General features: G+C 46.0%; 1 protein-coding gene across 1 annotated transcript; it reads right to left on the reverse strand.

Annotated features, from left to right (window-relative positions):
• Window positions 1-1,005: 1,005 nt before the first annotated feature.
• On the reverse strand, window positions 1,006-10,568 carry SIGLEC15 (sialic acid binding Ig like lectin 15). Its single transcript, XM_071580757.1, has 5 exons — window positions 10,517-10,568; window positions 7,098-7,481; window positions 3,864-4,223; window positions 2,827-2,857; window positions 1,006-1,102 (listed from the first exon to the last, which is right to left on the reverse strand). Exons 1-5 carry the CDS (start codon window positions 10,566-10,568, stop codon window positions 1,006-1,008), a joined length of 924 nt encoding a protein of 307 aa, XP_071436858.1.
• Between the last annotated feature and the right edge of the window lie 11,917 nt (window positions 10,569-22,485).

The raw sequence follows: 22,485 nt of genomic DNA on the forward strand, positions 1-22,485 counted from the left end.
CTGGACCTGTGTCTACCTCTCCAGGACTCCAGGCTGACTTACATCATCCTGTACCATAAGCTGAGTCTGTTCACCTGTTCTTGGGTTACAGGTTTATCTGTATCTACAGATTTATATGTAGATGTCCAGTGACTTTATAACTTCATCTCAGAAGGGTTTGAGAATGAGTAGTCAGAACTTTTCCATGTAACACAGAGATGGAAATTGTTTAGAAATAATTTTTTTATCTTCAAAAAGAAAAAGCCAATTTGTTGTACTGGAACATTTTCACACTGTATTTATCACAAAGCTCTGAGTTTCTGGGCACTAGGTAGAGTAGTAGAATAGCGTTAGAACAGAGACTAATTAGATTTTTCATGTCCTACCTTCAGCTCTACCAGCTTTTGGAAAACCTCTTCCTTTTTTATAGACTCCTCTTGAAAGATAAGTTTTCCTTTAAACTTTTAAATAAACTCTTCTGGAACATAAGGAGTAGTAATAATGATTAAAAAACCCCAAAACCACCAGCAGAAATTCCAGTAGTGTTCTGTCTGACAGTAGCTCACTTCTAGGTTGCATATGGTTGGACACGTGGAGTTGTGAAAACCAGTTCTTGGAGTGATACTTGAAAATTGTCAAAGTAAAAAGATGTGAGAAAATTTTATACTGTTACCTGCTTGCTAAATATCTGGTATGGGCTAAAAAACATACAGACTGGTTAAAACTGACATCCTGTGCAGATCCTCTTCTGCTCTTCCAGCTCCATCCCACGTTCTCTTTTCTTTCTTCTCTTTTCCCTTTGAAGGGCTTTTATTCATTGAAGGGCTGCTCTTGCTCTTGGGCAGCAGCAGGGCTGGAAATCATAGCACAGAGAATGGTCTGGTTGGAAGGGACCTTAAAATCCTCCCATTCCAACATCCCTACCAAGTCATGCCTGTTTGACCTTCTGTGCATCAGCCAGCATGGGTTTTGTGTTTCCTGGGAAAGAGGACACCTGTAAAGGGAGCAGGTGGGTGTGGGATGTCCTCAGCTGCGCCTGGGCACTGTTCTCCCTCCTGGCAGAGTCTGACTGCCACCGTGCCTGTGGTCAAAGTTCTCGTAGGTGCAGTCTGGCAGCTGTGGCCTGGCAGGAAGAGAAGGGAATAAGGTGAGGACACGTCTCTGGCTGCTCTAGGCTTTGTAAGCAGCTCCAGCAAGCAGCTAAGGAGTAAGTGCCTGCAACACTCCCATAGGGACCCCCCCCTCTGCAGCAGGTGGTCTTTAAGGGTCTGAGTTGCAATTAAAGCATCCAGAGCAACCTCCTGCAGCCTTAGCATTAACTGCTGCTACTGTCCTGCTGCTCAGAGCCTCAGGAGGTTGTGTCAAACCTTTCCTGGGAAGGGTCTTCTCGTGTAAGGGTTGGTTTTTAAGCTTTCATCTGTGTATTATCTATACAATCAATGGTGCAGTGTGGTATAGATCCTGATAAATCAGCAAAACGATACTTTTTGCAAAGAATTGTTGCAAATTGGACTGTAGGATTAAATTGCTTCTTGTTTCTTTGGCTGTGTCCTGTACACTTGAATGCTGTAATGGCCATTGTTCTTGGGTGAGGGAAGGAGACATCATGTAGGAATAACTCAGGAAGGAAATACTATGTAGGGATAGCTCAGGCTGGATACATCACAAAGCAATAACTCAGATTACAAGGGAGCAGCCCCAGGCAGCTGCAATTACACTGACCTCACATACAGCTTCTTTACTGTTAGACTAAGGCTTGTTTTTTGGGGTGTTGTTATTTTATTTTTTTCCACCCCTTTCTAGCTTGGCCATCCCAGCTGTCAGCAGTGTCCAAGGTCAGTGTTGTGCTGGGTTGTGGGGAAATGCCAGGGGTCTGTGGGAGCATGATGTGGATGCCAGCCAAAGAGTCAGACCTTGTGACACCTGAGGTGTCACCTAGCTCTGAGGTGGAATTTTTGGTGTCTCCATACCTTCCTCCACACTTGGCTGAGCTCAGCAGCCTTGGTGTGGGGACTTTTTCTTCTGCATTAGAAACAGGGGTCCAGAGGAAGTGGAAGGTTTCTGTTGCATGGTGTCATCACAGACCCCATTCCCTTACCTGTTCCTGGGGTGGATGATCTGTTGTTTAATGTGGTGTCATAGGATCCCAGAATGATTTGAGTTGGAAGGGACCTGAAAGCTCATCGTGTTCCACCCCACTGCCATGGACAGGGTTTCAAATATCCCAGGTTGCTCCAAGCCCCATCCAAGATGGCCTTGGACACTTCCAGGGATGGGGCAGCTGCAGATTCTTTGGGCAACCTGTGCCAGGGCCTCCCCAAACTCACAGGGAAGAACTTCTTCCCAATATCCAATCTAACCTTGCCCTCTGTCAGTGAGAAGCCATTTGTCCTTATCCTGTCACTTCATGCCCTTGTCCAAAGTCCATCTCCAGTTCTCTTGGAGCCCCTTTAGGCACTGGAAAGGGCTCTAAGGTCTCCCTGGAACCTTCTCTTCTCTAGGCTGGACATTCTCAGCTTTCCCAGCCTAATTGCATGCTTGACTGCAGCCTTCCCAACCATGCTCTGGGCTTATGACACACCTAAATTCCTAACTCTTTACTGGTGCAGCATCTGTGTGCCATGGCCTTTCCAACCTGATTCCCCAGTCCCTTGTCCTCACACCACTGGGGTCTCCTCAGCTGTGCCCAAGCCTTGTTGCCTCACACCTGGCCATCAGCCCAACCCTCTCCTTGTCCCAAGAGCCTGCTCTAAGGTGAAGTGTTACCAAAACCATGGACATGCTGCATTTTCTCCCTTAGCCATCTCCACCCTCCTGTGGGATAAGTAGAAGGCAAGACAGCCTTACCTGACCAGGCTGGATGGAGCAGAGGAGGGACCTGCGAGGTGGGAAGGATGATGTGGGTTAGCAGTGTGGTCAAAGTGAGCTGGGGAGCCAGGACTGACCTAGACCTGTTGGGAAGCTGCACTGGAGTGTGGTTGTGACACTCCAGTGAATGGGGAGAAGACCTGAGGGCCACCAGGCATATGGTCCCCTTCATGGGTTTGGGAATTAGGCACTGAAATATAAGAAGCAAAGCATTTTTGATTGGTCTGACAGCTTCTGCTGTTCAAGACAAGTGGTGGCTTTCATGAGTGCGACATCAGACTGTTCCTACAGATGAGTCACAGTGATGTGTCATTTTGTCCAGACTGAGAGGCAGAGCCTCGTGTCCCTCTTGGTCCACTCCTGCCCATGCCACCTCACAGCAGGAGTGGTGGGCTGGGGACCAGTGGCCTTCTGGCTTCTTGGAATGTCCCATCCCTCAGTCCATGAACTGATTCTCATCTTCTGTAAACCAGGCATTCCCTGCTTTCGTGGCCTGGGAGGTGTGATTTCACCAATGATGGGGAAGCACTGGGGTATTGAGGCCGTCAGGGACCCAGAGGGGTGGTCTGTAAAATGAGGATAACCCATCCCAGGGGGTTAAAACTGTTTTGTGGGATGCATCAAAGGTAAATCTTGGCCATGGGCTACAGGGGAAGACGTAGTAATTAGCCCACTCCAAGGGAAAAAAAATTAAACATCTGATTGTGTAGGCAGCAGGTTCTCCACTAATTGCCCATCTGTTAGTTTATTAACCTAAACAGGGAAACTCCTGCTGCCTTTGTCTTTTCCAAGTCTCCTTCCCAAAGGAGACCCTCTGTCAGCAGGCTGTGACCTGCCAGTCACGAGTCCCTCTTGTTCTTAGATTTCCCATTAGAAATGTCCTTCTCCTGGGATAGAAAACGATAAAATCTTTTTAAAAAACCAAACCTGAACAAGCGCAACCTCATCCTGCCTGACTTTCTCTGCTGCACCCTACCCCTGGTTACCAGTCAGGTGCAGGGGGTTGCAATACTGACCTTCTCTTGAGAAAACAGTGAGGCTCAGTATGGCCAGCAAAACCAGCACCTTAATTCCCAGCGGCACAAGGACGAAGACCATGAAGAAGGAGCTGTCAGATGCTTTGAACTTGTAGAAGTACACAGCCCCCTCTGCTCTGCCATGGCTGTTGACAGCAGTGCAGGTGTATTTCCCGTCATGGGTCAGGTACTGGAGCTCCTTGGTGACACGGTGGCTCATGCTGGTGACAGAGGTGAGGTTGGTGTAGGGGGGTCCAGTCCAGGTCAGGGCAGGCAGTGGCTCCCCCTCAGCGGTGCAGCGAGCCTGAAAGCTGTGATCCCTGTTGGAGCTAACGGTGATGTTGATGATCCTGGGGGCAGCTGCAGGAATTGCAACAGGGGAGGGGAAGTGTGTCAGGCTTCACTGGTGCAAAACACGTTGTCTTGGTGGACCCTGAGTGTGTTATATCAGGGTGAAACTGGGTGATGGGTGTTAGTGGGGGAGAGGCTGGACATGACCCAGTCTGGAAACACCCCTGTGCTGGGCTGAGCCCTGGGCAGCAGAGGGGGGATTCCTACCCCACCTGCAGAACTGCATCCAGCTCAGGGGTCCCAGCACAGGAAGGACATGGACCTGTTGGAGCAAGTCCAGAGGAGGCCACAGAGATTCTCCAAAAGCTGGAGCCGCTCTGCTCTGGAGCCAGGCTGTGAGAGCTGGGAGTGTTCACCTGAAGAACAGAAGGCTCTAGGAATACCTGAGAGGCCCTTCCAGTGCCAGGGGGCTACAAGAAAAATGGAGACAAATTTTTTAGCAGGACCTGTTGTGACAGGGCACAGGGTGGTGATGTTTTCTAAGTAAAAGAGAAGAGATTTAGGTTGGATATAAAGAAGAAGTTACTTGAAATTATGGTTGCCCAGAGAAGCTGCAGCTGTCCCAACCCTGGAAGTGTCCGAGGTTAGGCTGGATGGGGCTTGGAGCAATCTAATCTAGTGAAAAGTGTCCCTGTTCATGCCAGTGGGATTAGAACAAGATGAGCTTGAAAGATCTTTTTCAACCCAGACTATTCTATGGTTCTATAAATGCTGAGATCAACCCTCTTCTCTGTTTTTCTTGACACTTTCTTCCCTTAGATTCCCCACCCTGACTGTATTGGATAGAGGAGCAAAGGGATTCATTCAGAAAAGCTTGGGTGCAAGAATGCTATATTTGTGCTCTCTTTTCATACTCTATGTTTTCTGCCTGTAATGCCTCACACATTTTTCTGAGCTCCAGCTCTTGTGACTTTCCATGGTGGCAGAAGGCAAAGAAGTGCCATCCACCATGTAGGCACGGGTGCAGCTGGTGACTTTTTTGGACTGACTGCATCTCCACAGGACATGGCACCCATGGTGCTCTCCACAAGAATCTCTTGGCTGTTCCTTTGGCTTATGACCCCAGAGCACATATGTATGCATCTGTTTGAGTGAGCCCTTTGCTCGGTGCCTGAGACTTGCCAGATTTGGCAGGTTATTGTTGTAGGGAAAATTTCCACTTCTTGCTACAGCCTGTTTTTGATGATTTTCTCCAGCCCTGTAGTGACCAGGTCACTTTCAAGTTGGACATTGAGAGCAGTTTCTTCACAGAAAGGATTGTCAAGCATTGGAAGGGGCTGCCAAGAGGTGGTGGAGTCCCCATCCCTGGAGGTGCTTAAAGGAAGAGTGTAGGTGGCATTCAGTGCTTTGGTCTGGTTGACAGGGTGGTAATCAGTCAAAGGTTGGACTTGATGATACTGTAGTTCTTTTCCAACCTATTTGATTTTGTGACCACCCATCAGCCAATGAAGGTTCCTGATTGCTTTGGGGTGACACTCCCACACCAAGATAGGGCCAGTACTTTTGTATCCTGTGTTTGTAGCATATGGGATTGTGTGACTTAATGAACATGTAAATATCAATTTTATAGAGATCAATTGGTAAAGATCATTTCAGGGATGCAAAATATCAGGAGATGTACTGTTGGGCATGTCATTGTCAGTCTAGTTTGCCAAGGAAGTGTAACTGCTGTGACCAAGCTTATCTTATCCACTAATGCTCTCCTCTTGGCTCTCCTGACCCGTTTAATGCATTTGGTGTCTAAAAATGTTGTGAAAAGCAAAGGGAACTAAATGAGTGCCCTCACAAAGGAAGAGTAGGAATAATTCTATTTTTTTACAGGCGAGACAACAAAAATATCACTTGCAACCACATACAGCACATCTTCCCCCTTGTGTATATAATGCAAGAGAAGTTTCAGGCTGTGTGTCATGTGTCTGTGTGTTTCAGTGTTTAAATTAACCTTTTGAGCACTTATTAGCCCCTCCCAATCATACTGTCATGGTGTATTCCCAATCAAGGCACGGTCTGTGTGTTATTACTCCTCTGGAGTTAAAATCCAGGCAGCCCATGAGAGACATCCTGCCCTGATCGTGCTGTGTGGGGTGTTTAGGAACTGCTCCCAGTGAAGGAGAGCCTCGACTACGCCGAACTTCCCAAAAATTAACGAGGTTCTTCCTGGGGTCACATCTGGATGCCCACAGTGCACAGCAAACATAAAGAAGTTCCCTCTCACGAGCAAAATCTTCCAGCCTTAAGGCATGGGTATGATCTGAGTCTGCTTCTGAGGCCACCTGGGTGTCACAGCTCTTCCTTGATACGTAAACTCATCCTGGGAGGTGGGATTAGCATTTGACATTTGTTGCTCTGAGCATTTTTTTGCAGGCTGTTTGAACTCAGTGTTTCCCCTCCAGACCTTGGAGCTATGGCATTGTGTCTTTCCAATCCCATTACCACCCAGGCCTTGTTGTCCTAACATTTGTGAACATATGCTCAGATCCCAGGGTCTCCAGTTTAGATTCTGGTGAAGAGGATGTCTGTAACCCCATGCCATGGGCTGCTGATCCCAGTTTGCCTTTTTGCTGCCTGGACAAATCCTGTGCTGCAGAGACAAAGTGGGATGCCCACGTTTTGGTGGGCTCTTAGCCCAACTGCCAAAGTTTTGCCATTTTCTTACCTGTTCTGTTCCTATTCTCTTCTCTACGTTATGCTCATACTGGAAGACTGAGAAAGACAGTGAATATTCCCTGCGCAAATGTTAAGTATCCACAGAGCTGGAAGAGCCAGCCCTTTGAAAAACCATCTTGGGTAAACTTCTGTTACTGTCTCGTCAGCTTCCATATCTTGTGGCTCTCATTTCCCTACAGGGTGGCTTTGGCTCCCATGGCTCTCATATCCTCTTACCAATCAAATGCAGTTTTATCCCACTCCTGCTTTCATACTTGTCGTGGATATCTCCAGCCAGCTCCACCCGGCAGAAGTATCTGTCACTGTCGCTCCAGGTCAGGTTGTCAATCCTGATGGAAAGGTCCTTGTGCCGGGGGTTGCCAAGCAGTTTGTACTTGTTCTTGTAGCTGATGGCAGTCTTGCAGAGCTCACTGGTGCTCTGACTCACACACTTGAACACTACAGTGCCATTGTAGGGTTCCTTGATCCTCCAAATGGCAGTGAGGGCCCGGTCAAATGCTTTGTAGGGGTGTGTGAAAGTACAGGGCAGGATCACCATCTTCCCAAGCTCACCAGTAACATCAGAGGGGACATGAACGGACCAGCTGTTGGACTGCACACCTGGAAGCAAAAAGAGATCATGGAATCACAGAATGGTTTGGGTTGGAAGGGACCTGAAAGCTCATCTTCTTCCAACCCTCTGCCACGGGCAGGGACACCTTTCACTATCCCAGGTTGCTCCAAGCCCCATCCAAGCTGGTCTTGGACACTTCCAGGGATGGGCAGCCACAGCTTCTCTGGGCAACCTGTGCCAGGGTCTCATCAACCTCAAAGGCATAAACTCCTTGCAATATCTAACTCTTCTCTTTATCAATGGGAAGTCGTTCCCCCTTGTCCTGTCACTCCATGCCCTTCTCCAAAGTCCTTCTCCAGCTCTCTTGGAGCTCCTTTAGGCATTGGAAGGGACTCTAAGGTCTCCCCAGAACCTTTTCTTGTCCAGGCAGAACACCCCCAGCTCTCCCAGCTTGTCTCCATTGCAGAGGTGCCCCAGTCCTTGGAGCATCTTTGTGGACTTCTCTAGACTCGCTCCAGCAGGTCTGTGTCCTTTGTTACTGCATTTTGTTCTTGAAGAAACAGAATTCTACTTTTTTTATAAAGGCTAAACCCAAGTTTTACATGTGTTCAAAGTCTGTTGGCCTTAGGCACTGAAGAGCCTGAATTGTAGCAGCCCTGCATTTAAGTGCATGCACTGACACACTCCTGTGCTAAAGCACTTGTGCTCATCAATTAGTGGCTTCATCACCCCCAGGGAAGGTGGGAGCAGCTGATGTTTCTAATGGTCAGTGCTGCTGTGGTCACAGAGGAGCATCTGACTCAAGCTGTGACAGGTTCCGAATAAAGACCTGAAGATACTTGTCTTACAAACACTGATGAGAACAGGCAGGTTCCCTGTATCTGCTCCTGTCATAGGAATGAGGATGCCCTTGACACTGGAGAAAACATCTTCCTTTTAGCAGAGCAGATTGTCACTGCATGGGCTGTAGCTGCCAGTATCTTCCTTGTCCTAGTGAGGGAAATCCTGGTTTTCCAGCTGAGCTGTCACAAGTGGTTGGGGTTTTGCTCTCTTGATCATACTTGGTCACAATAAATCCTAGCATGGTCTGGGGAGCTGAACCCCACTGCCACTAGATCCAGCCTGGTCATTTTTGTCCAGTGATGAAAACAGCCTTCACTTGAATATACTCTCCCCATCTTTAAAGTATATTGGGAAAACTCAATGTCTCATGCATTTCTCTCTCCCAGGAACCAATAGCACCTGTAGGATGTGCTTTCCATATAGATCACAGAATCCCTGAATGGTTTGGATTGAAAAGGACATTAGAGATCATTCACCCCCTGCCCTGGCCAGGGACACCTTCCACAAGCCCAGGTTGCTCCAAACCCTGTCAAGTCTGGCCTTGAAAACTCCCAGGGACAGGGCATCCCAGCTTCTCTGGGCAAACTGTGCCAGGGCCTCACCACCCTCCCAGAGAAGAATTTATTCCTAATATCTAATCTAAATCTCCCCTCTTTCAGTTTAATATGCAGATATGCCTGTCTACCCACTGTCCTGCTGACATCAACAGCTGCAGCAGCAGATCGTGGTTCAGAAACATCTGTGTGTATGTTCCTGTCATAAACCTCACTTGATGCCTTCATTAAGTCACCTTTCCCCTCAGTAGCTGAGAATACCTGTAAAAGGTGAAGGTGTCCTGTAAGTAATTCCCACCCTGGTCTAGCTGGCTTCACCAAGTTTTGTGGGCATTCAGCTGTTGGATCACTGCTGTAGAACTCAAAGATAAGATTTGTTGGGTTTTTTTCCCCCGTGTCTGTTGTCTGCAGCACTTGACAAATACCTTGGTGGCAGTGCAGCTTGTATTGATCTATTGTGCACTGCACAATGGACAAAGGCCATTCCAGGGCTGGTTCTCTGCTGTTCAGTTATTTACCTGGAATCAGCTCCAAGCCAGTATTTTGATTGCTCAGATCTGGAGTTGGGTTGCCCTGTCTTTCACTTTAATGATACAGGCACCTTTTCCTGCCCAGGTAGGTAATCTCATATACAAGGCTACAGGACTGCAGGAGCTACAGGAAGCTCATGGAATTTAAGCACAAGGCAGTGAAAACAGAAATCGCTATTGTTTTCCAGTTTATTTCTCTGTGTTCTAGTTATTTTGCAGCATGCCACTGTAACCTTTACTCTTGGAGAACTGCAGATCATGTGATTTTGAGTATCTGACTTGCTTTTCTCTGCCACCTCTTTGATTTTTTTTTCTTGTTTTAAATCTTAAGCAAAGAACACTTCATTTTTTTAGCACATAAGCCTTTCCTTTCCTTGCCTTCCAGATGAAAAATGATGTTAAAAATAAGTGCTTTTAATGTTACCAGCTCCACCCATTTCCATGGAAACACAGTTTGCCTAGTTATGAGTGCAGGGAGTTGACAACACTGTGTATAATTTATCCTTAACCTTAAAACTTCAGCATGGTAGGTCTTCCATTATTCCTTTTGCTGATAGCCAGCCTGCATTTGTCATTGGAATTGAAGCTGTCACTGAAATAGTCTGCACACCTTATAGAAGGTAACTACCATAATGAGTTGGCAGGTTAGTGCACCTGCTGGTTGTCGATGGAAAGACTGCAAAGACAAGAGCTGGGGACCTCCCCAGGCATTAGCCCTGCTCTAGCAAATACTGTTGGACAGTGTATCTAAGCACATCCCGGTGAGTTTAATGGAATTTCAGTGCCTATTGAAGTTAAAGGTGAGCTTAAATAATTAGTGGAACTGGAGAAAATTGTGTCTGTTGCATAATAACTCCTTCACATAGGAATGTGAAGTAGCACTTCAGGGTGGTGATGGAAATGCTGCATCCACCTGACAAAGCTGGGAAGAAGTTGGATGAACTCATACACAAGTTAAAAAAGCAAAAACATGCAAAACACATCCCCAAACTGAAGACCTCTCTGACAACTGCTAAGTTAATCTGAGTTTTTCCATTATTCTCAGATCCACCTGTAATTTCAGGATCCCTTTAAGCAACATGGTACTTTGGCTAGAGAGGAGAAGCCCTGATCAGACAGGGTTTAGTGGCAATCTCGGCAAAGCTCAGAACTCACCCTTCCTGGAGATGCGAAGGAGACACAGGAGCACCAAGCTGAACTCTCTCATGCTGGTTGATGTTCTCCCCTGAGGTGCATCAGCAAACCAGAACTGTCTCATTACATCTGAGCTTCTGGTCTTGCAGGAACAAAAGGTTTTTCCAGGGATGAAGAAGTTGTGGTTTTCCTCTCCCTGGAGGGAGTGAGTTGTTCAGCTGAACCAGCTCTGTGTTCAGATATTAATAGTTCTGTGGTCAGTCATATGAAAATTACACGCAGGGAATCAGAATATTACCATTTTCCAGCTAGAGGAAGGGATTTGCGAGCTGGAGCTGCAAACACCCACACCTGGTATGTGATGGGGCAAAGGGAACTGGTTTCCAGTGCTACCAACTCACCAGTCTGGAGGAAATCCTTGCAATCTGCATAAAAGGATTCCAAGCAAGACCCTTTCTCTCGTGGCTTGAGGCAGTTCCTCTTCCTGAACCTAAAGCCTGCAAGCTAAGAATTCTTTACCCCTTGCTCTCACTTGTTGTTGTAATCCCTAGGTGTAAAAAAAACCCCAAAACACACTTATATTGAAATCATCTGAGCACTTGCTTCAAGGTTCACTGGTGGGTGAGGCTCTGGTGTGCCCTGGCACCCTGCTCTGCTCAGGCCTCCATGTCCCTGACGGGTCGTGAGTTATTCCTTGCTTATTGTTAACCTGCACTTGAAATAAACTTGAATTCCAGCTTTTGCCCAAAATACTTGTGTAGATGATCACTTCTTTCCTTTTAGGTTTAGCTTTAACAAACTTACTGTGCAGTTTGCTAATCTGCAGAGCCTGGGTCTTGTGGAGAGCTGACCATGCTCCCCTCACATTGCCTCCCACATGGTAATCCCATGATTTGGTTAAGTTTAACCTTGGGGCGTGTATTCCCTCTCTGGGTTTGGCTGGAAGTTTGCTGCCTGTGCTTCAACCCAGGGAAGGCTGATGTCTGCCTGACTAATCTGGCTGGGGACAGGGACAACAGCACCCACAGGATTCATGGCCAGGTTGGGGCAACCTGATCTAGTGGAAGGTGTCCCTACTCATGGCAGGGGCATTGGGTAGAGACGAACTTCAAGGTCCTTCCCATTACAAACTATTCCATGATTCCTGCTGTAGGCAGTGGTGGGCTGGCAGCCACTGGAGGGCTCCCAGAGCCAATACATGATTCTGCTGAGTTGCTGCTGCCACTTTTGCTGTGCCAAGAGCCGGCGCCTTCCCCTAGCAGGGATGCCAGGGCTTCCCTTTGCTCCTCATCCCTTCTCCTGAAACTCCACGTGTGTTCCCTTTTTAACTTGTGCAAAACCTCCTAGAAGAGGGACTTTGAGATTTGGTAGTGTGAGGTGTGTTGGCTGCTCCCTGAGCCCTTTCTTTGTCCTGGTCCAAGTTAAAGCGTTTGTGAAGGGACAGATTTCTGGTTTCCCCAGACTTTTTGGAGTAGGCTTTTAGAGTACTCAGACGTTATTTATGGTTAGTCCAATCCGTTGCTATTCAGACAAGGGTGGTATTAGTTCAGATAATGACTTAGAGTGCTGCCCAGTGCCTGTGCGTGCCATCCTTGAGCAGGAGCATCAGGACCTGTGCCTAATAGTTTGCAAACTGTCCTTAGTATCTGTAAGATATAATCATGCTGTCAGTTGCAGAGCAACATGAAGCTATGGGTGTTGGAAACAGCAAATAAGAGACCTATTTCCTTATCCCCTATGTATATGTGCCTTTTCTGTGTACTTTCCTCTTCTGCCTCCATATACTGTTTGATTTTATCTATTTGTGATGTAAAGTTTTTGGTGTTGTGACTCTCTTTAAGCATCTCACCACTCATGGTGCAGTGGGACTCAGTGGATTTAAGTAAAAGATTAAACTGAAATCTGTGCTAAAAAATCTTGTTACAGTGAAGCATAAATGATTCATGTAAGGAATAGCTGCAGCTAACATTTAGTATAAACCTCTTCCTCTCTAATATTTTACTCCAGCATCTCCTAGAGAAATATCTGGTAAATCAATGCAGAAGTACAAACCATTTGAGTTTTGTCTGTGGACTGATTTTCCTTTTTGATCTTGTGATGGCTATTTGAAATGAAGCATTTTAAACTTTAAAATACAGAGTTGATTATGTATAGCTGAAAAGATTTACAACCTATTTGAATCAGCCAAAAAATTTTGTAAAGAAAACCATCCATTTTAAATGATCCACAGCCTCTGTGACCTTCTTTTCCAGGTCTGTGATCAAATAATGTGTAAGAATTCTGTAAGGAAGCCTACTTTTGGTCCAATACCAAAACAAGGATGCCTCCCATATTCATCAAATACCAGGTTTTGCACCAGTGAATTTAAAGACTGTATATCATGACATTTCTCCAGTCTTCCTGAGAAATTCCCACAATGTTTTGTGATGGATAGTTGCAGGACAACCCAGAAGCTTGTGAGGATGTTTTTTTAGCAGATGTGCCCCCTGTTCAGTGATGCCCCTTGCTACACATGCATTTGTAAACAGCAACTTGTTAGCAGAGCCCTTTGGACTTGTCAGAAACTGCTCTGTGACACTTTGTGCTAACCACTGTGTCAAACTGCTGTGATCTGAGCACCTACCAGTTCTGGGGCTTGTGGTCAGGTGGGCTTCAGTTTCTTTTTTACCAGTAAAAAGCAATAGGTTAGGAGGAAGTGGCCTCAGGTTGCCCCAGAGGAATTTGATATTAGGGAAAATTTCTTGACATCCAGCCCTGGCTCAGCTGCCCAGGGCAGTGGTGGAGTCCCCATCCCTGGAGAGATTTGAAGGCTGTGTGGACGTGGCACTTGGGGACATGGGATGGTGGTGGCCTTGGCAGTGCTGAGTGAACAACCTGGACTCAATGATCTTAGAGGGTTTTTCTGACCTAAATGATTCCATGTCTGTGATTAGTCAGTGATGATCTGCATCCAGGTTGCAACACATAGCTGGAGATGAGCAGGGCAGAGCTCATCCCTCCTGGTCACAGGTTTGACACTGAGCACTAAAGGAAGGAGTTTTATGTGTGTCTGTACTTGTGCTGACAAAGCACCCACTCACTCCATGGGCAGTCATGACAATTGTTCCCCTCCCTCTCTTTGGGTCCTAATTTCAGCTCCAAGGTTTTCTACTTCAATTACTTCAGCAGCATGCGCGAGTCCAGCCCCAGCCCTTTGAGTATGCAAACCTGCATGTTCAACACAAAAGCCTTGTGTTTAGTCCCATCTGGCTTTCTTCCCTGAAGGGATTGGCTCCATGAAGGGCTGGGAGGGGAAGCTGGGAGGCCAGAGGGGTTTTCTCTCTATCTGGTCTCTACCAGTTGAGCAGGAGAAAGTGGAGTCATGGTCCCCTTCTCGGGGAGCTGTTGCAGGCTGCCCATCTCCTCTCTGCATCCACTTCATCCTTGTCCAGCAGGAGGGAATAAAAAAAGCAACAGGTAAACCTTCAGTGCAAGGAAAGTGAAAGGAGTGGAAGAGATGGAAGGTCTCAAAGTCAGGCATCATCATTGTAGTTGACACTAATCCTGCTTCCTGGCATTGAGTGTTGCTGCAGAACACAGTCTCCACTGTGCCAGGTTCCTCCTGATCCAATTTGAAATGCTACAGGTTCAGCTGCTCACCTGTGGTGTTTGCTCAACCCCGTAAAAATGCTCCTGACCGGGGAAGTTCTCCTGCCTGCCATATCATTGCTCCAAGGGTCTGGAGCTGTCCCATCACCAAAGAAATGTTGGTGAATCCATGGAGCAAGAACAGGGGTGCTGGTGAGCTCTTATTGTCTATGTTGAACATCAGCTAAAGAAAAGGAAAATTATGTTTGGGTAATGTTCTTCTAGTGGGTAAGTATAGTATGAAAAACATAGCTTGTATTATAAGCAGAGCATCGTGGATGGAAGAAATAAGTGTTTCTCTCTAAGTTATTTGTTGTCTCAGCAGTCACATCTTTGTATTGAGATGAAGAACAGATCTGATCTACCAGGCCTGTGCATTTCTGTCCCTGCTGTTGCCTGTTCAGATCCTCTGCTCTGACTGTGAAGAACTGTGTTTGGAACACCTGCAGACAAGCAGTGACATGATGTTTTCTACTTTGTCCGTACCAACATAGGTCAAAGCCATTGCGAGGATGATCCTGGGGCCAACCAGTGCTGATGCTCACCTTCTCCAGGCAGCACAAGAGCACAGGATCAAGAAGCTATTTACTGCAGAATGGGGTTGTCCCATCTCTGCACTGGTCTTGGTTCTATGCTCAACCAACAGTGTAGAGACATCTTATTTCATCACTGATTTGTCCTGACATGCCTGTTGTGGCCATTCACCTTTGACTCACAGGGCACACTTGCTTAATGACAGTGGTGGAATGTTTTAGGCTTGAACTCAGTCCTCCTCAAAGCCACTCAAACCCTCAAAGTTTACTGAATGTCCTCTCCTACCCTGGTCCCTCTGTTATCCAAATAAGCACTGAAGGTGTGGGGATTAGCCTGAGCAAGAGGGTGAGCCAGCTTGCAAGACAGAGACAATAAACATCCCTTTAGACTAATCCAAATGATGTGTCTGATTAAAGGCACTTGAAATGCCACCACAAAAGAAGTCTCTGCTTATCCTTCCTACTTGAAAGGGAGCCTGTGGACATTTATGTGCTCTGTCTTCCCTTCTAAATGGGCATAGATGATGATTTAAGAGTTTTATGCTACTCTGGCTGTAGATTTCATAGCTTTTCTCTGGGATAAGAGCTGCACTCCCTCGGGAAGGAGTGTGGGCCCTTTCTATCAGTAGGGACACACGATGTCTGAAGCACATCCTGAGCACTTGACAGAACTCTCTTGGCCAGTGAAGGTGTGGAACTGGTGCATGGGCTGAGCTCTGTTCACTGTCTCTGTGCTGCTTCACTTCACAGACCCTAAACAGATTCAAAAGCATTTAGACTGAGATCTGGGATGATGAATGTGGCACTTCTCCAGGATGTGCCTCTGGAGAATAATTCTCCACCTCTTGTTTTCACTCCCATCCTGCCTTGCCTGAGATTCTCTTTAAAATGGTGTTTGTTGTGGCATTCTCTCCAAGAAACGTACCATTCTGTCATCCTTTATCCTTCCTAATGTCTGATAGTCTAAGTTTCACTTATTCTAATATAATATGATATAAATATAACCCAAATGCTGGTTTTTTGGAGTTTATTGTTTGTTTGTTTTTTGTTTTTATCCCTGGTGGTTAAACCTGGGCTGTTCAGACATTCCCCCTTGCTTACTGGCAAACTTCAGCTGAGTTTCTCTTCTTGGCATTACCTGTTGCTGTGCAATTCCAGAAGTTCTTTGGCTGCTCCTCAGCATCTGTAAGCATCAACCTCAGCTTTTTCATCCTGCAAGGATACCTCACTGTCATGCCTGCTCTTAAACATGGCCCAACTTGTGTTGAAGTTCATAGCTTGAATGGCCAGAGAAGACCACTGAACCAGCTAATCTGAGCTGCTGTGTAATTTCTAGTATAACATAGACTCTTTTCATCCGTTTGCTCCTGAACGGAATTCCAAAGCTTGGATTTGAGATTTGACCTGGGTACTTAGTTACCACGTGTGGTAGGGAGGAGTGAGAGAAGGCACAGCTCCTGCAGACCCTGTGCTGGGCAAGTGTGGGAGGAAAGGTAAGTTGCAGACCTGAAGCCAAGCTGTTGAGACAATAAATGAGGCAAGGATGAGTGATCACTCTTCCCAGTGAACTGTTTCCAGAGGCAATGTTTTTTGACAGCCTTGACCTGATCGTCCCAGAATTGTCTGTGTTGCAGTTAAATCTGCATCTGAGTTGCAGGCAGAGGCAGGTGTGTTTCAAGGGCATTGTAGACACTTGTGCCTTTAAGAGGACCTCTGCAAATAATTTTTGTAGGTATCTCATGACCTGTGCTAAGGTGTAGGTCCTGTTGAAACAAGAAACCTTTACTTGAATTCTTGGCAGAGCCTACCAGTGCAAGATTAGCTCCTTTCAACTTGGAACAGAAATTAGATGAGATGAAGGCAGCAACTTTCCTTGCCCTGATGGAATGACCTGCCCCTTGAAGAGCTAAGGGAAGGAGTCTTTTTTGCTCCATGGCAGGGGTTCCCCAGGACTCAAGTTGATAATGAGGTTTTGTTGCTATTTAATTTTACTTGGGGTTGTCCTTCTAAGAGTTTGGTTTGCTCAAGATGTGTGATATATTGATGCGTGCCAGCAGCAGGGTTACACAGAACACACCAAAATGAAATCACAAGATCACGGAATCAGTGTAACTGTGTGCTTATTCTTTACATTAACTTCAGGAAACATTTCTGATAGAAAATGGAATATTTATTGGCAATAGATGGAAAAGTAGGTGCCCAAAGCTAGCTGTTTCTGTTTCTATGTTGGAAGTGCAGGAAGTGACATGTGAATTGCAGCATGTAAATGCATTTATGGAATGGGTTGGGAAAAAAACTTAAAGATCATCTTGTTCCAACCCCCTGTCATGGGCAGGGACACCTTCCACTATCCCAGGTTGTTTCAAGTCCCATCCAGCCTGATCTTTAACACTTCCAGGAATGGGGCAGCTACAGCTTTTCTCGGCAACCTGTACTGGTGCCTCACAATCCGCACTGCAGATAACTTTTTCCTAGTATCTGATCTAAACCTGCTCTCTTTCAGTTTGAAGCCAACTTTTTTCATTTTTGCTTGCTCTGGTCTCTGATAACACAGAAGTGTTCCCAAAGAGCAGGTGCTAACCCTTTCAGGCCAGTGTAACCTTTACTTAATTACAAACTGCCATAACCTCATATGTCTCTACAGATACTGAGTGAGATAAGGCTCCTGCCTAGGGGAGCTTGCTCTCATTAACAGTGATGGATTATGGCATTGACTCCTGGGATTAAGATCAGAGGCTGATAACATAGAGAAGTGCTATGGAGAGTGCATTGTTCACCTCAGCTCTCACCTCGTGAGGGGCTGGAGCAAACAATAGATAATTTAAATTCCTTAATGCTCCCTGCTCACAACTGTGTGTGCACGTGGCTGCTGGATCACTGACAGGAGGACCTTGCTGAAAGCTCAGTGTTCCTGTCCAAGCAGGATTGGAAAGCGAAGCTTTACCAAGGAAGGAAGACACTTGACAGTGAGGTGGCAAAGTGAGGAAGCTGAGAAAGCATGGTGGGAATGTGGGGTGAAGAAGAGATGTGACGGGTTTGGGCAAAGATGATGCTACAGTGTCAGAACAGCAGAGTCTGGGAGATAGGGGAGGATGACCCTTCCACCAGGTGGATGTTCCATAGAATCACAGAATATCCTGAGCTGGGAGACAACCACAAGAATCCTCGAGTCCAACTTCTGGCCCTACACAGACAACCAACAATCCCACCCTGCCCCTGAGAGCATTGTCCAAACACTCCTTGAGCTTTGTCAGGCTTGGTGTTGTGACCCCTGCCCTGGGACCCTGTTCAGTGCCTGACCACTCTAGGGAAAGAACCTTCTCCTGATATCCAGCCTAAACCTCCAATGACACAGCTCCAGCCATTTCCTTGTATCCTGCCACTGGTCACCAGAGACAAGAGACGGGTGCCTGCACTTTTCATACAGTCATTTTTCTGCTGTCTGACTCTGCGACCCCTTTATGGCTCTTGATCTTAGGTCTTGGTCCCTTTTGTGAAAGGATTGGCTTAAAGCCCAGTTGGATGGAGACAGGACGTTAGCACATTGAAATCTGGTCATGCAACAGGGTAATTAAAGAACTAGTGGTCTAAAGCTGGGATCAGGTAAAAAAGGTGCTGAAGGGAATGTGCTGGTTAGGAGTGGACATGACAAGTGGAATGAGCAGTTAATGGCACTTCTTGGCAGATGGGGCAGGTGGGTTACTCAGAAAGCTCTGCTTTGCATGTGAGAGAGGTCTTATCCTCAGAGACTTCAACACAGTTAATTAGAGAGGCTCTGCAGTACCTGAACGTAAATTCTTCCTGCGGTTTCCACAGTTCCTTGGGTTGGGTCTGAGCTTATCTTGGTGTACGTGAAAATCACTCTGCCTTGTTGCAGCATGTCCTTAAGTATGCAAAGAGTTAAAAACATGTGATCCTGGACTGCCCAAGTGTACTTCCCAGCACCTGAGGGAAAAGGATGTTTCTCTTTCCACTGCAGATCTGGGTGATGCCATCCACAGGCAGCCTTTAAAGGAGTGGGATGCATGTCATGGAATCACAGAATAGTTTGGGTTGAAAAAGGTCTTTAAAAGTCACCTAGTTACAGCTATCATTCCAAGGGCAAGGACACCTCTGATCTAGACCAGGCTGCTCCAAGCCCTGTCCAGCATTTTCTTGAACACTTCCAGGGATGGGGCAGCTACAGTTTCTGTGGACAACCCATGCCAATGTTGTCATACAGAGGAGTTTTGATTAAATCCATGCTGATGAACAGAGACAAGTTCTTGTAGACAATGAGCAGATAAGATTAGGCCATGATTTAACAAGTGAAGGGAGAACAGACATGTGCAACCTCCGAGCTGGAATCACTCATTTACCTGTCAAACTTGATTATTTTGTATAATCAGGGCTTTGGCCTTTTTTTCTCTGAGTATATAAACAATTCTTATTTATCTTTTGAATGATTTTGAGTAAGTTCCCAGAAGGACTTAAATCCTGGATGGCTTTGTGACATGTCTGTAGGCAGCTGTCTTCTCCAGTACATGTTTGTAGTTACCTCTCCCATGACCAGAGGAAATAAAATTATTTAAATCTGTACTCGAGGAGCACAAAAACAGCCCCACAAGTCTGAAGTCAGACTGTTTAGGTGCATTCCTTATGTTCTTTGCTCACATCTTCATCTAAAAGCACATATTTCTGCAAGTCTTACAAATAAATAGCCATCATTCTTTGGAAGGACAATGGAACAAAGGAATGTGCAAAAATTGCTGACATAATTATCAGTCACGACACAAATGCACCTTCTTTTACCTCCTTAGATTTCTTACCTAAATCTGCAGTATACAGGTTATGAGCCTCCTCTGGGAGAAGGATTGTTGTATGGACAATGTGACTTGCCTGCATGGCATTCTTGTGGACATTCCTCCTCAGCCATCCTGGCTTCAAAATTCCTTGGCCTGCCATGTGATCTGGCTTGAAGTGTGGCGCTGGTTTTCCCTCTTTGTGAGCCTTGTGGATCCCTTGCAGAATTGCTGCTCCAGGAGGCAGTGAAGTGCTTAGAGCTGTTATTTCCAGCTGTGCTGGAAAGGAGCTCATGGATGGTTTGCTTTACTATGAAGGACCATTCTACAGAGTTCAGGCTGGAGCTGTGCAGATTGTACCTGCCACCTTGTGTAATTCTTCCTTTGGCACCTGCTTGTGCTGAAGATGAGAGAAAACTTCTGCTTTCAGGAGGTGCAAGTTAGGGGAAAGATGTCCTGGAATTTTCATTGAAGGTAAAATATGAAACAATAAATACTTTTGTAAGAAGGAAAAAAACCCCTTTGATGTCCAATGGGATGAGTTTGGATGTCTCAATCTAACTGACCCTGTTTCGCAAGTTAGTTGTAACTTATTTCTGTGAAACCCTTCCACTTCTCTTCAGCATGTCTGCAAACACCTAAGGGATAAACAGATATCTCCTCTTCTGCTCTGTTCCTGCAAATCTGTTCTTATCCCCCAACAGAACTTTCAATTCACAACATAAAATCATGGAATCATTAAGGTCAGAAAAGATCTCTAAGACCAAGTTCAACAGTCAATCCCGCACCAAGTTCACCACTAAACCCAGTCCCCAAGTGTCACATTCCTTTTGGACATCTTTTGGAAACATGACTGACCACCCTTTCTGTGAAGAAATTTTCCCAATATCCAGTCTACACCTCCACTGGTGCAGCCTGAGGTCATTTGAAAGTTCTGTCATTTGCAATGTCAGTGGGCATTTGCCCTTTCAAAACTACTCTAGTTCCTTGCTGTGCTTTGTATCAGTTTTCAGCTTTTGCTTAGTAAAATTAAAAGATATAACTTGCCAAATTCATCCCAAAGCTGTATCATTCATTTTTTTCCATGTATAATCTCATGCTCCCTTATGTTAAATCCCTGCTACATTTTGAGTGGGCTGATCTTTCTGCTGCACTGCTGCATGGATCCTTTCTTCCCTGAATCCACTTTTTCTTTGTATTTCCCAGTTAAATTAATGTAATCTAACAGTGATTTCTATATTGTGTGATTCAAAGGTGATCAAATGGCATGTAATCTGCCTTCATAAAACCTTTTTGAATGCCTCTCTAATAGTTTTGGTGCCTTTCCTATCTCTTTGGGAATGTTGATCCCATACCAGGATGGATCGAGTCACTGGTGCTGTGGAGTCTTTTGACAGGTTACATGTGTTTCTTCATTCTCCAACCCACAGAGATGTAATCCTGTGCCTTTAGGTATTTCAGGAGAGAAGTGAATGGTATGTACTTTCCAATAAGCTGCTGAGGGCATCTGGGGTTGAGTGAACTCCAGTGAGAGTCCTGCTCAAGGATGCATATGGATGGACAATGCTGTGTCAGGAACATGGGTGCAGGGAGACCCAGAATAAGCTCTGGTAGAAACTGGAGGGTGTTGTGGCTAAGGAATTTTAAGGACTAATGAATTTAAGTGGTGCTGGAGAAGCTGGAATGCTTTTCCGGAGGGGTCAGTGCCCATGTCCACCACCACCAACACACTGCAAGAAAATCAGGACTGGGGAAATGGGAAAAGGGTGTGATGGCTTAAAGAGCCATCAAGGTGGGATAGCCCAAAAAGGAAGGAGTTCCTTGGGGCAAAGAACAAAAATTCAGTATCCCCCAGGGGAATTTTTTTTTTTCTTATTTCTTGGCTAAAACTTGGGTTTATTACATATAGCTTGCTACTCAGAGGGCCTGGCAGAAAAACTACACACAAGTGTCTCTTTTTTTCTAAGCCACCACCACAGGACAGTTGCTGTTGAGGGAGATTTCACTCTCCAGGGAGGGAGGATTTTTATTTATGATATTTTGTGTGTAGGTAAGGTTGAGTCACCCATGCAGTTTAGATAAGGGTAAGTTGAAGTTAAGTGGTGTGTTGTGTTATTCTGAGTTGAACTGGAGAGATGTGCCAAGGAGATTATCATTCTGGATCCTTATACCCAGGTGAAAACTGCTGCTTTGCATGAGGAGTGTGCATGAACTCTTGGCTCATGGCTGAGAGTAGAGCCAGGACATTCCAGGCAGCAGAATGTCGCTGAGGATCCTGCATTTACTGCCAGATGCTGCCACTGGTTGTAGGTGTTCTCAGTCACAGGAGTAGATGAAAACAACAAAGAGCAAAGGGAAGATGGGGACGACCTGGGAATGTGTAATAAAAAATATCACAATTCCAAATACAGGAAGTTTTCTTATTTCCTTGTTCTGCAGACAAAAGAACATTCATGGAAAGAGAGATGTAACACAAATGACTACTTATGTGGCATCTTTGCCATCACTAACAAAACTTCATCTGTCTTTTTAACCCACACAAAAGGCAATTAATATCTGGTTGTCTCATGAGGTGAATGTCTAGTTCAGGAGAGCTGGCAGATGAGATGAAAGCATTTCTATAGACCAGCAGTGAAGAGGCATTAGACAGATGCCCCTTGGCTGCTTGCTGAGAGTCCTCTTTGTGTTTTAGCATCTCAGTACAAACAAATCAGTCATAGAATGGTCTGGGTTGGAAACGACCTTCACACTCATCTCTTTCCAATCTGCTGCCATGAGCAGGGACACCTTCCACTATCCCAGGCTGTTCCAAGCCTCCTCCAAGCTGGCCTTGGACACTGCCAGGGTTGGGGCAGCCACAGCTTCTCTGCCCAACATATGCCAGGGTCTCACCACCCTCACAGTAAAGAATTCTTTCCCAATATCCCATCTATCCCTGCCCTCTAGCAGTGGAAAGCCATCCCTCCTTGTCCTGTCCCTACATCCCTCATCCCAAGTCCCTCTCCAGTGCTTCTGGAGCCCCTTTAGGCACTGAAAGAGGCTCTTGGAT

The sequence above is a fragment of the Pithys albifrons genome, chromosome Z (assembly GCF_047495875.1).
Source record: "Pithys albifrons albifrons isolate INPA30051 chromosome Z, PitAlb_v1, whole genome shotgun sequence".
NCBI lineage: Eukaryota > Metazoa > Chordata > Aves > Passeriformes > Thamnophilidae > Pithys > Pithys albifrons.

Bases quoted from the DNA above. Each gene is read 5' to 3' on its own strand.
- SIGLEC15 (XM_071580757.1), bottom strand. From the start codon at position 10,568: ATGAGAGAGTTCAGCTTGGTGCTCCTGTGTCTCCTTCGCATCTCCAGG. The intron at 4,224-7,097 runs GTAAGAGGATAT...CAATTCCTGCAG, and splicing joins GATAAAACTGCATTTGATTG to CTGCCCCCAGGATCATCAAC. The intron at 1,103-2,826 runs GTAAGGCTGTCT...TCTTCCTGCCAG, and splicing joins GCTCCATCCAGCCTGGTCAG to GCCACAGCTGCCAGACTGCA.